The following is a 14,321-nucleotide window of genomic DNA, read 5'->3' on the forward strand; positions in this document are numbered from 1 at the left end:
CACCACACATATCCTCTAGCCAAGGATTTCATTCGTACAATGCCTGGGTGGGCCTCATGCAACATCGTTTTTACTCGGCTTCGACATTTAGGGGGTACAACTACTCGACTACCCCACAACACACAGTTTTGTTCAACACTTAGTTCATACCTTCTTCTCCAATAAGGTCGTGTCTCTTCCTGTTCGGGGCATTCAGCTGGCCAACCCGTTAAGATCCAATCTTTCACTTTAGCCAGCACCGGATCATGACGAGTCCACTCTCCAATTTGTGTGCTGGTCACTGGTGTAGAGTCTAGAAACTCCATGAGATGGACCACTTCTGGAACTTCGGGTATTTCCTTCCTGGTGTTTGGGAGCGGCAGACGACTCAAGGCATCCGCATTTGTGTTCTCCTTCCCGGGCTTGTAGCTGATGGTATAGGAGTAAGCACCTAGGATAAGTGCCCACCTCTGAATCCGTCCTGAAGCCATTGTTGGGGTGGCTTTTGTTTCACTGAAAATGTGAGTTAGGGGTTTGTGGTCAGTTTTAAGTTCAAACTGTCTCCCATAGAGATACTGATGGTACTTCTTTACACCAAACACTATGGCCAAAGCCTCCTTGTCAAGCTGTGAATATTTCTTTTCAGTTTCTGATAGTGTTCTCGAGGCATAGCAGATTGGTCGCTCGTCTCCATTCGCCATTACATGTGACAAGACAGCCCCTACTCCGTATGGTGAGGCGTCGCACGACAGAACCAACGGTAACTTGTTATCGAAATGGACTCGTACTCTTGAGGAATTCAGGAGGTTCTTCACATGGTCAAAGGCTTGTTGTTGTTTTGAACCCCATTTCCACTTTTTCTTCTTCTGGAGTAGGGCATACAGTGGAGCCAGAACAGAGGCCAGGTCGGGCAGAAACTTGCCGTAATAGTTCACAAGACCTAAAAACTACCTCAGCTCTGGCACATTCTTCGGAGAGGGTGCCTCTAGAACAGCCTTGACCTTCGCCTCAGCTCTGGCACATTCTTCGGAGAGGGTGCCTCTAGAACAGCCTTGACCTTTGACTCCGATGTGTGCAGTCCATCCTTGCTGATTATGTGTCCGAGGTACTCCACCGAATCCAAAAAGAATGAGCACTTTGCCTTCTTGAGAGTGAGCCCAGCTTTCGACAATCTGGTAAGGACTTCTGTCAGGTGCTCCAAGTGCTCCTCTTCCGTGTGACCTGTGATCAATATGTCGTCTATGTAGATACACACTCCAGGTATCCCTTGCAATAGATTTTCCATCACTCGTTGAAAAATTGATGGTGCGGACGAAACTCCAAAAGGTAAGCGATCGTACTGAAATAGACCTTTGTGCGTGTTAATGGTTGTTAACGGTTTCGACTCCTCGTCCAGTTCAATCTGCTGGTACGCATGTTTCAGGTCTAGCTTTGTGAACTTCTTTCCGCCAGAAAAAGAAGCAAAAAGATCCTCAATTCTCGGTAGGGGATACTTATCCACCTTGCAGCTTCGATTCAGTGTGACTTTGTAGTCTCCACATAGTCGTACTCGTCCATTGTCCTTGTTGACGGGAACTACGGGCGTTGCCCACTCTGAAAATTGGACTGGTTTGATCACTCCTAGAGACTGTAGCTGGTCCAACTCCTTTTCCAGTTTAGCCCGCATTGAATACGGCACAGTTCTGGCCTTAAAGAACTTGGGCGTTTCTTCTGCTTCCATATGGATCTTGGCTTTGACACCCTTCATCTTCCCTAGTCCTGGCCTGAATACATCTTGATGCTCGTCTAGAATGTCTTGAAGTCTACGTTCAGTTCGAATCGTTAGAATGCGTTGCCACTCAAGTTGCACTTTTGACAGCCAGTTCCTTCCTAGCAAAGGTTGGTGCGCTCCCTTTGTGACATAAAGGGGCAGGGTGTGCGTTTCACCTCTGTGTTGAACTTCAACATTGACGGTACCCAGTACGGCAATTCGTTCCCCCGTATAGGTGAGAAGCTTGTCTTTCACCTTAGTGATACACGTGTTTTCATTCTTTATTAAGCTCAAAGTTTCTTCGCTAATGAGCGAGACAGATGCTCCTGTATCGACTTCCATTTGGACGTCAGTCCCATTCAATGAAATCTCCACTACTATTGGGTCTGTACTTCCTCCACCAACACTGTGTAAATAATATTCGTCACCACTGTCCTCACTGTCAATTACAACTGTTTTTGCGCTTTCTTCAACATTGTCTTTTCTTTTTCGACAAACTGAGGCAAGGTGCCCCTTCTTGTGACAGAAATGGCACTCATAGTCTTTAAACTTGCACTGAGCTGCTGAGTGCTTGCCTCCACATCGGTAACAAGTCTTTTCGAATGCTTGTCTTCCCCTTTCTTGTGGTCTCCGGCCTCGTCGAGGATGCTGATGTACCTTGTAGACTGGCTTCTCGTCTCCTTCTGAAATAGGTTTATCCTTTACTTGTAGCCGCTTGGAGTCATTCTCTGTTGTCTCTGTAGCTTGGGAAATCTCCAAAGCTCTTTCGAAGGTCAACCCAGCCTCCTGCAGTAGCCTTTGTTGCACTCGTTTGCTGGTATGCCACACACAATTCTATCTCGAAGCATATCATTCAATATGGCACCATAATCACAATACTCAGCAAATTTTCGCAAAGCCGTCACAAAGCTAACCACAGATTCTCCTTCATTTTGACACCTTGTGTTAAACTCGAAGCATTTGATGATAGGCGATGGTTTCAGTTGAAAATGGTTTTTCACTGTCTCTACCAACTCCGCAAAGGTGAGCTCTCTTGGAGTCCCAGGGAGAGCTAGTGTCTTGATCAACCGATAAGTTGCAGGTCCTACACAGTGCAGTAGAATAGCTCGTTGCTTGCCTTCGTTTGTAATGTCATTGGCTATGAAATAGTTCTCCAGTCTTTCTGCATACTCTACCCACTATTGCTGTGCACACGGCTATCTTTATTGTCTTGGTTAAAAGATCATATATTGTCGAGACTCAAGTGATTACAAAACATTGCATAACTAGAGCACTAAAGTGCAAACCCTCGGCTGGTGACATGATTATAAAGAAACCAGAAGACTGATATAATGCAGTGCATATAGTGATGTTGTTATTATCATCATGCATGACTTGCACAGCAACTAGGAGCAATAAAACTAAACCAGACTGGAGGCATGCTGAAACATTTGAGAACAGGTAGTAGTACTATAGATATATGCACTGTGGATTAGGATCACAGCAAAGAAGCCTAGAGTCTCAGAGAAGTATGGCTCCAGGTCCTGCATGGATCCCAGTCAGCTAAAGCAAGCGTTCTACTTTAGTGACCCTGTTCCATTGTTCCTGGTATATACAGCTTTCTACTTTAGTGACCCTGTTCATTGTTTCTGGACCTGGTACAGGATCACTTCAGTTATAAGTAACGCATGTGCAAGTTCTGTTCAAGCTACATTTTGCTTGCTTTTATTAGACAACAAAGCTTTAACACCGAAAGCTGCCACTATTAGAAGTACTGACTTGTTGTGTGGAGGCTACCCATGCTGTAAACGCAGTGCTAGAGCATCCAGGTAAGCAGACCCAGTCACAAGCTTCTTAGCTTTTGCTCGTTTTTATTTGACAACGAAGGTTTAACATGAAATTCTGCCACTATTAAAACTAATAACTTGTTGTATGAAGGCTATCCATGCTGTAAACGCAGTGCTGTGGCATCCAGGTGAGTAGATTCACCTGTCACAAACAAACAAACAAACAAACCAAACGACTACTATAACCCGTGGCCGCCCACGCGCCTCGGGTTAATAAGTTGAACAATACAGCCGGCTGCGCAGAGCGCAATGCCCAACCGGATATGACTACAAAAATCAATAAGGTAAATACCAGGTTAGGAATAAGTCCAAAACATTACAGTGTGCTTTAAAGTATAGTCATGCTAATTTCATGGCATACATGCAGAAGAGCACTTCAACCACCTTCACCTTCTCGAAGAGATTGGACAAGGTACCTTTGGGGTGGTCCACAAGCCAATTTGGAGAGGGAAAATTGTTGCTGCAAAAGACTAATGCACCTATCAATGTCAGTCGCCACTACCCCCCCCCCCTGCGGGGCACAGTGGGGACATAGTGGGGTTTTGATGGGATTTTAATTCAGCAAGTAACCCCGAGGTGCGGGATAGGGTGGGGAATTTGACTTCCTCAATATTATACAAACTCACAACAGTAATATAAAGTATAGCGCATGCACGCGTGTAGTCAAATCCCGAGGTTGTTAAGTGGGGGTATGGGAGGGGAAGTGGGGATTTGATTTCAACCAGGCCCCCTGGGGTGGGGCAGTTGATATCAAATCCCCACTAAACCCTGACATAGCCCGCATTGGGGGTAGTGGGGACTGAAATTGATAGGTGCATAATGCTCACAACACTCTCCTATCTGAAATGGAAGCCATCAGGTATAATTTTTATATTTCTTATTAGCAAAACAGCATATTTCATTGCTTAGTATATACTTATATATAGGAGCATCAACCATCCCAAGATACTGAGTCTGCTAGGTGCCATGACTGTTGGCAATGGTCCTACCATTGCTCTCATCACAAATTATGTTAGGGGACGAAATCTGTTCTACGTACATGATTTTCAATGATGAAGTTTAGGTATATAGATGCGTCATGCATATATACATGCACATAACCATGTGTAAAAATTGTTTTGCTTAATATTTAGATGTCACCTCAGAGGAAAGTACTTATTGCAGTGCAAGTCATCCAAGCCATTGCTTTCTGCCACTCAATTAATTAAGGAATCCACCGCTTGTCCACATGCAGAGACATAAAACCAGCTAACATACTTGTAAGTATAATATACACTATACTGAGCTGCAACTTGTATATGAACATCATTAATATTGCAGGTGGAGGAAGGATCAATGCGAGTATACTTGGGTGATTTCGGCTTAACCCGTATCTGAACGGGTACGGTTTAATAGTACCAGAACATCAACAAATGGTGGTACACCGGGTTTCCAATCACCCGAAGTCCTCCAGTCAGGATGTGTAACTAAAAGCTGCGATATATATGCTGTTGGATGTGTTTTCATCGAGCTTTTTGGTGGTACCCCAGTATGGGGGAAACTCCCACTTTTCACAATTTTGACAAATTAATGTGGCAGTTAAAGGTAAAGCACCTGAAACTAACCATATTCAACCGATTGCAGTTAAAACTATATGTGATGACTGTATACAATACAATCCAGCTCTGAGACCTAAGGCCAGTGCTATACTGAGAAGGCTCTTAACTCTTGCGTAAATAAACTGTTATACACTGATCAACTATATATACACATAATGTATGTGCATATAATTATACCATTTATCGTTTTGGTAACAATTAATGCATTGATTTTTTGGCATTTGTTATAATTATTTTAACCATCATAATTATATCCCTCCCTCATTATATTAAATTACGGAAATCATTAAATTTGTTTTTTTGTCTTCATTGTAATTATAATGATTATCACAGAAAAAAAAAAAAAGATTTGTATGAGGTCACTTACAATTTCTAACTCATTAGATTTCATTCTCTATTTCATGCAATAATTCTACATACAACAATGTAGCTTCTTCAACACTTCTAGGGAGGATGTTGTGACCATTTCTCAGTATGCTCCTCTTTGCTAAAATAGCAAATTCAGTATCAACAGGAGGATCATACTGTTGCACCAGACTTAATAAAATCTAAGTCCAGGGGATCAACAGGGCATTTCATTTGCTCAGCACCTATATACATGCATTAGTGAGCGAGCAAATAATATCTACAATTTACATGCAGTGCATTGAAGCCCATCTTAAACAATTTAGGGACCCAAAACTTTCTTCAATCCCAAAGGTCATAATAAATTACCGTATATCTTCTAATTTATCGGACACTTCTAATTACCCGGACACTCTTTTGGGCAATTTTCGTTGTTCTAATACAACGGACACTCCAGTACTTTAATATTACATTTGTTCTAAATATCCGGACAATACCTTGAAAAGTTGAGTTACCATTCATAGACGGCAAGTAAGACTTGGAGTGCTGCAGTTAGATAGCTTTGAGTAGCTAGTTTTAGATAGTTAGTGCAACTATTCAGTCGTACCTTGTTCTATTAAACTTAGCTAGCTCGCATGCAGCTGCTTGCTTGTTCTAATTATTCCGGACACTTCGCATGCTCTATAAAAATCTGTTCCAATTATACCCGGACAATTTCCAAAATAATTATTTTTTGCTGTCCGATAAATTAGAAGATATACGGTATATAGAGGAGTTCCACTGCATGCATGTATTCCCAATAAAATCGATCCAAGTCAAATTGAATGAGATGAAAGAAGCAAAATCGGAGGCAATCTCTGTTGGAAGAGTATAACGTAATTATAGTATGCAAATGCATGCATATAATTATATATAATTATGTTGTGATTCAATGAAAATAGACATCATAGCAATTACCGTTCAGAAATGCTTGTGTTATCGTACAAGTCATTGTATACATCAAGCCCTATAATTATTATAATTATCACAGAGAAATTAGAATTATTATAATTATGTTGCAATCGTGGATAATTATATCATGCATGCATGTGCATGTATTATAGCTTTAATTATACAATACACTTGCATCTATACACGCATGTGTATATATTAAAATTATTATATATATTTAAGACCCCGAGGAGAAGCACGATGCATGGTAATATAGAGATCTCTACTTACTTGAAAAAAGTCAATCCACCAATAAATGCAAGATTTTAGCAACTGACTCCACAGTGCCTCGATTCTCTATGATTATGTATAATTATTATGCTAAAGTATAAGATACAGGTACGTATAATTATATATAATATATACTTGGTTTGATGTTGACCTCCCGTAACGGAAGCTGCTCAACCTACTCCTGCTGTCATTATGATTTCTTCGGAAGAATAGCTGAATGTAGGCCAGATCACAGTTCTCAGTTCCATAGTCACAGCGTAGCAATCGAGGGACTCCTGTGAATATTTTACTCAGTATAGTTACAAGCAAGCCAGCATGCTTCTTTACCATTCACAGACTCGACACTCTCAACAAAATAAGAATTTATCAATTTGGGATTTTTGTTTGTTGGTACCCACTTTCAGCCACATAATACGCCTTGAGTATCTACATGATAATAATGTGCATGGTCATTATAATTATAACTGCTGTGCATGTATAACTTGTACTCACCCATCAATGCAGCCATGTATAGAAAATCCATATGGTTTCAGTTTGTCATGCCCATCACAATGCCACATCTCATGCATTTGGGCCCTATAAATTATGTTCATAAAACAATCACAATCTGAATTTGACAGCGGGCATGAACAATTAGTATACCTTAACACAATATTGTCTACGTTTCAAGCGATGTGACTGCCGTGCTAGACTTCCTTCTGGGTCTAAATTTGCCAATATATAGTCCCATAACTGTCTTCCTATAATTATATACCAGTATGAAATGTATGCAAATGCCAGTTATAATAATTATATATAATACACTATATGCACATTTACCTTGCCACTGGTTCATTGTACGTCTGTCTAATTCTTTGCCACATTCTCCTATAACCAATAAGCTTTCCTGATCCTGCAAGCTCTCTCTGTATGCATGCACGTAGACTTCATGCATGTACGATATAAAGACAGCAACCATGCCATATCATACCTTTATTAACTTGTTTACTCTCCTTATATGCCTAGTTTGTTGATATGAGTTGCGTCACACTCTTCTTCTTAAATTAAGTTGCTGCAGTAAAAGCTTGAGAGAAATACAAATTCCATGGAGACTTCTCAGGAACTGCAGTATTGTTTTGTAAGGGTAGCCTTCCTTAAAATACCTGCTAACCAAGGTCTTTCTGAGCTCACTAACCATGGCTAGATTGTTTGCGCAAGATTATGATTTTACTTCTAAACTGTGTTAATTCCCAGTACGCGAATGACCTTTGACCTCACCGTATTTGCAAACGGCCTCGCTTCCAATGAGTGGTGACCTCTGACCTCTAGTAACTAGGAAGTGAATTGGCTTCCGTACTAATTAACACAAATTATTTACTGATTCAGTCCGTATCCTAGGTGATTTCCAGTGAATATGAGCCATATTTTACTTCCCCCAGGGAAGTATGGAATATGGCTCATATTTTTACTTCCTACAAGCACTATTCAACTTTTGAATCATCTTGACAATTTGTACACAGTAAAATAGCAATACAGCATGCAAAAAGGCTTGTAGACTATGTTTTGTGCTATTGTCGTATTGACCTGAGCTAGCTAGCAGTCTAAGCTACTTATTACATGTTCATGAGGCTTGAAACACTGCAGTTCAATCCTTGCTCTGTTTTTCTAGTCAAGCTGTGGCTCAGAGGTAGAGCAGTGTTGGTAGACTTGTGCAATACTAATTTGAAACGGCAGCTGCTGAATATTGGTGGTGGGCGGTTCTGGTCAAAGTTTTAGCTTCCAGTAGTCTAGAACCTAGCTAGCTCTCATACCTGACAGCTGTAACTGTTCTAACTGCATTTTCTGAGGCACAAGTGGCTGTGAGAGCAAGTTTGACTGTCTCCATTGATGTTCAAATGACTGTTTTGCTGTTTTTGCAATAAATAAATCAGTTGTTGACTGGTTGCCTAGTAATTATGGTTTATAACCAACCTCAGCCTCGGGCTGCGCCCTCGGCATTGGTTGGTTATAAGCCATAATTACTAGTGAACCAGTCAATAACTATAACATATTCCATACATCCCTTGTGCCCGTGTTATAACTATAACTTGTAGTTTTTTTGTACAAAGATCAAAGGAAAAACTATGCTAACTAGAGCACTAAAGTGCAAACCCTCGGCTGGTGACGTGATAATAAAGAAACCAGAAGAGTGATAATGCAGTGCATGTAGCATGTATGACTAGCATGCGCTAGCACAGCAACTCAAGAGCAAATAAAACTAAACTAACAACGTACATGCATGAGACGTGCACTATGGACTGGGATCACAGCAAAGAAGCCTGGAGTCTTAGACTAAGAGAAGTATGGCTCCTTCCAGGCTGGAGTACGTATAGGATCCAGAGTCAGTCAACAACCAGTCACAATTCTACTTTCTTGACAATTGTTCCTGGACGGGATCACTTCAGCTGAAAATACATAATCAAGCCTTGACTACGTATTTTCAGCTGAAGTGATCCCGTACCTTGACTCAAGGCCACGTGGCAAGTTTAAGCTTCTTAGCTTTTGCTCGCTTTTACTCGACAAAGAAGCTTTAACATCAAAATCTGCCACTATTTAAACCAAGATATTGTTGTGTGAAGACTACCTATGCTGCAAACGCAGTGCTATGGCATCCAGGTGAGTAGATATACTCGTTACAAACAAACAAACAAACTAGAGCACTAAAGTGCAAACCCTCGGCTGGTGACATGATTATAAAGAAACCAGAAATATAATGCAGTGCATGTAGTGATGTTGTTATCATGTATGACTTGCACAGCAACTCAGGAGCAATAAAACTAAACCAGACTGGAGGCATGCTGAAACATTTGAGTACTATAGATATATGCACTGTAGATTAGGATCACAGTAAAGAAGCCTGGAGTCTCAGAGAAGTATGGCTCCAGGTTCTGCATGGAGTAGGATCCCAGTCAGCAGCAGGAGCTATAATTCAAGCTTCTACTTTAGTGTTCCATGTTCCTGGTATATACAGTTTTCTACTTTAGTGACCCTGTTCCATCGTTCTTGGTACAGGATCACTTCAGTTATAAGTAACGCATGTGCTACATTTTGCTCGCTTTTATTAGACAAAGGAGCTTTAACACCGAAAGCTGCCACTATCAAAAGTACTAACTTGTTGTGTGGAGGCTACTCATGCTGTAAACGCAGTGCTAGAACATCCAGGTAAGCAGACCTAGTCACAAGCTTATTCAAGCTTCTTAGCTTTTGCTCGACAAAGAAGCTTTAACATCAAAATCTGCCACTATTTAAATCAAGATATTGTTCTGTGAAGGCTACCTATGCTGCAAACGCAGCGCTATGGCATCCAGGTGAGTAGATATACTCGTGACAAACAGACAAACAAACAAACTAGAGCACTAAAGTGCAAACCCTCGGCTGGTGACATGATTATAAAGAAACCAGAAGACTGATATAATGCAGTGCATATAGTGATGTTGTTATCATCATCATGCATGACTTGCACAGCAACTCAGGAGCAATAAAACTAAACCAGACTGGAGGCATGCTGAAACATTTGAGAACAGGTATATAGTAGTACTATAAATATATGCACTGTGGATTAGGATCACAGCAAAGAAGCATGGAGTCTCAGAGAAGTATGGCTCCAGGTCCTGCATGGATCCCAGTCAGCTAAAGCAAGCTTTCTGCTTTAGTGACCCTGTTCCAATATTGTTCCTGGTATATACAGCTTTCTACTTTAGTGACCCTGTTCCATTGTTTCTGGACCTGGTACAGGATCACTTCAGTTATAAGTAACGCATGTGCAAGTTCTGTTCAAGCTACATTTTGCTCGCTTTTATTAGACAACGAAGCTTTAACACCGAAAGCTGCCACTATTAGAAGTACTGACTTGTTGTGTGGAGGCTACCCATGCTGTAAACGCAGTGCTAGAGCATCCAGGTAAGCAGACCCAGTCACAAGCTTTTTAGCTTTTGCTCGTTTTTATTTGACAACAAAGGTTTAACATGAAATTCTGCCACTATTAAAATTAATAACTTGTTGTATGAAGGCTATCCATGCTGTAAACGCAGTGCCATGGCATGCAGGTGAGTAGACTCACACATTACAAACAAACAAACAGACCAACGGACTACTATACCCGTGGCCGCCCACGCGCGCCTCGGGTAACAAACCAACAGACTACTATACCTGTGGCAGCCCACGCGCCTCGGGTAACAAACAGACAGACTACTATAACCCGTGGCCACCCACGCGCCTCGGGTTAACAAATGCCATAGACTAGGATCTACAACTGTAGTAACCACAGACCGTGCTCAGTGGCGTGTACAATGGGGGGCTTTGGGGGCTTGAGCACCCCCCTGTCCTCCCAGACAACCATGAAATATCACTCAGTAGCTAGCTAGCTAACTGTGCAGCTCCAGAGATACAGGGTTTTGCAGAATCTTTGAAATAGAGGGTGTAGAGCGTTCCTTATATGGATATCTAATGTTTACACATTGAGGTGTCATATACACATTGTGGTGAAATGCCAAGTCTGATTGGGAAGCAAAATTCAAAAACAAAATGGCTTTTTCTTGTGAAAAAAGCTGACCAAGGGGATATAAGGTGGAGAATAGTGCATCAGACAGAGCTGCTTGGACTGTCTTATCAAAGTGTTGCTGAGAATCTTCAAGTTGATCCATCAACTGTTTGGAATAGTGCATTGTTGACATGCTGACTAAGATCTACAACTTTATGGTTGACCACAGATAACCTTATAAGGAACGCTCAACGCAAAACGCTTTTTTGTGGATATTGCAGATTCTGCAAAACCCTGTACATGCAGCTCTATCTCATTGACACAACGACAAGTCATGATCTACCACGCCCAATTGAGCATGCGCAATCAGTATTGCCATTCCAATGGTTATGTAATGCTAAATAGCTGATCAAGATCCTCTGCACTCTCCCAGTCACCTCTTGCTCCACTGAGAGATACTGAGAAGCAATGACTAACACCAGAATGACTGGACATCCCCATTGCAGTGATTGACCAGTTTGCTAGGATGTACCCCAGGAGAATAGTGCATGGAGATCCTACAAGATGACTGACTCATAATTATCACGCTATGAGATCCCATTTGAGTGTATTTAGCAGGGAACTATGAGCTATAGTACCGGTACTATAGATTGCTCTGGACTACAAACTACAACATTGTATTGTCATTTACAAGAAGATACACATGTAATAACATAAAAACTAGTGTTCAAGCTGGCGCTGTGCTAATGCCTCTCGCCATGTTTTTGCTTTCGCTCAAAAGTATTAGAGTGTTATCTATAATGAATTTTATATTAAAGTTAGCTTATCTATATAAAGTCACTGAGAAGAAAAGACTTATTTACATGCATCTATTGTAAGTTATTATTTTTTGTATTATGTGGCTTACCAGGACATCAAGAAAGAAGAAAATTGATTCTTCCAGGATCTGTAGTTCAGTGTATATAATATCTAAGAAGAAAAGACCTGTGTACATGCATATTGTTATCTATATTGTTATATGGTAGTGTTTTGTGGCTTACCAGGCCCTCAAGACAAAGATGATTCTGCCAGGAGGATCTGGATCTGGATCTTGGATATTATTTTCTCACACATGGGGAATGAGCGCGCATGCGCATTACATCCACAGGAATAATTAAAGGGTGTGTCCAAAGAGATCAATTTTACAAATGGCTACTGTACTGCTAGCTAGCTGTTTTAACAGATATTTTCTGAGTATTGTAGCTAACAAAAAGCTAGCGCTTTAGTGCAAGGCTAACTCATATGTTGAATAGAAAGTTTGTGCGGACAGATGATGCTATGAAAGATTCTGAAGAGACTGCAACAGCCTTCAATGTGAGTCAAACTAGCCATAACTCGAGAAAGAAGCTTTAGTTTGCTAATCCACGAATCAAAATCCAAGAGAACGTGGCTAGAAGCCTATAGAAGCTGTTAGTTTTCGTCGCATTGTAACCGTTGAGCAGTTATAGCTGGAATACACACACACACACACAGACAGACACACACACAGTCAGCTTTACCGTATCCCTCGTGCGGCTACGCCTCGAGGCATAATTACTGTAGCTAGATGCTTTAGGCCACTCCAAGTGACACTCTGGTTTCTGGTCCTGAAGTTTTTCTAATTGCATGCGGGCGGGCGGCTTTTCTCATTATGTCATTATCAATTTCACCTCATTATTTTGCAAATGAATATCATTATCACACTATTTTGTACCACATGGACCATTCTGCGCATGCGTAGTAGAAATAATGAGATAGAAATCCAATAATGAGATAGAAATCCAAGAATAAAATCTGATGCGGGCGGTGGACCAGAAACCAGAGTATCACTTGGAGTGGCCTTATCTAGTAACATAGTAACAGAACTATAGAATAGAAGAGAGAAGCTCTAGAGGAGAATAGTAGGAGCTGCTCTTTTCTTGGGCAGTGTGCTGTACTTTTTTTGCTGCAAGGCTGCATGGGGGAGGAGCTGGATGTATGAAAGATGCGCCGCAATAAATGAGGGGGCGTAAAATCGCGCGCGCGGCCCCAATTTTTTCTGTATTCTTGAGCACCCTCCTGCTTCAATCTCTAGAAACGCCCCTGGTGCTCTATTATTCTGTGGTTGGCATTTTTGGAACAGTTTGGTAGTTAGAGCACGGCTGGGGTAGTTAGAGCACGGTTGGTGGTCAAAATAATTGATTTTTAAGCCATCGAATTTTATAATAGCTACAACTGCTCCATGGTTGCAATGCGAGTACAGCTAAGTGATTCTATAAGCTTCTAGCAATGCTATCTTGCTAACAAAGGCTTTATTCTCGAGTAAAGGCTAGTTTTGCTTACCAGTACGTTGAAGGCCATTGCACTCTCCAGAATTAGAAATAGCAAAATCTTTTCGTAGAAGGTTGCTATTCTACTTAGTAGTTAGCTCTATACTAGAGCCGATAGCTATTGGTAGCTGCAAGAAGCTAAAAACTACAAACCAGTTAATGCACTGTTTTACGCTCGTGCTCAATGGATATTATTGGCCTCGCGGAAGTTCTCGAAGCATCATGTAGCACTCGGCTTCGCCTCGAGCTACATAAGCTTCTCGAACTTCCGCTTGGCCAATAATATAGCAGGGGCTATCCTAGGATTCAGCAGAGATACAAAAGAAAGGGGATTGGAAACGACCGCCCACGCCCTATGTAAAAGGACTGACATCCGGTGAAGCACTCCGTGTAATTATTGCGCTCGCAAATAATTACATGGAAAAGTTTTATATCCCTGGTTTCTAGCTCTCCTATCCACTAGAGATCACTCAGGGCCTGGGAGATACTTGAGAGAAGTAAGCTTATACCACTGACAAGCTCTAAGTCCGTTGTCTTTACTCTGTTTCCAATTTTTTTGAGTTTAGCTTGAATTACTCTATGTCAACTTTTCTCTGTCCCTCCTGTGAAGTCAAAACAGCAAAGGACATTGCTTGACTTGGTTATTATGTATCTAAGTGCTACATAGAATGGCTTCATGCTATAAATAAGCTGTACTGTTCATAAACGTTTGCAGTATAGTCCTTCAAACTGCTTTAGTATACTTTTAGACACGCCACGGGCCTGTCCCTCCTACGA

At 41.3% G+C, this 14,321-nt stretch overlaps 2 protein-coding genes across 2 annotated transcripts in view; both read right to left on the bottom strand.

Annotated features, from left to right (window-relative positions):
• The window catches only part of LOC135340086 (uncharacterized), a gene marked incomplete at its 3' end in the record, with an annotated part of 31,098 nt that extends 23,827 nt beyond the window's left edge, over window positions 1–7,271 (bottom strand). Inside the window, 3 exon segments of the mRNA XM_064536400.1 lie at window positions 6,720–6,785; window positions 6,855–6,994; window positions 7,212–7,271. Coding sequence (XP_064392470.1) covers window positions 6,720–6,785; window positions 6,855–6,994; window positions 7,212–7,242 — 237 coding nt within the window.
• LOC135342686 (uncharacterized protein K02A2.6-like) lies at window positions 965–2,114 on the bottom strand. The gene has a single exon (XM_064539496.1). The coding sequence runs from the start codon at window positions 2,069–2,071 to the stop codon at window positions 965–967; it is 1,107 nt and encodes a 368-aa protein (XP_064395566.1). The 5' UTR covers window positions 2,072–2,114.
• Window positions 7,272–14,321: the final 7,050 nt, after the last annotated feature.

The sequence above is a fragment of the Halichondria panicea genome, chromosome 1 (assembly GCF_963675165.1).
Source record: "Halichondria panicea chromosome 1, odHalPani1.1, whole genome shotgun sequence".
NCBI classification, from domain to species: Eukaryota; Metazoa; Porifera; class Demospongiae; order Suberitida; family Halichondriidae; genus Halichondria; species Halichondria panicea.

Coding starts and splice junctions, on each gene's coding strand:
- LOC135342686 (XM_064539496.1), bottom strand. CDS start 2,071: ATGGAAGTCGATACAGGAGCATCTGTCTCGCTCATTAGCGAAGAAACT.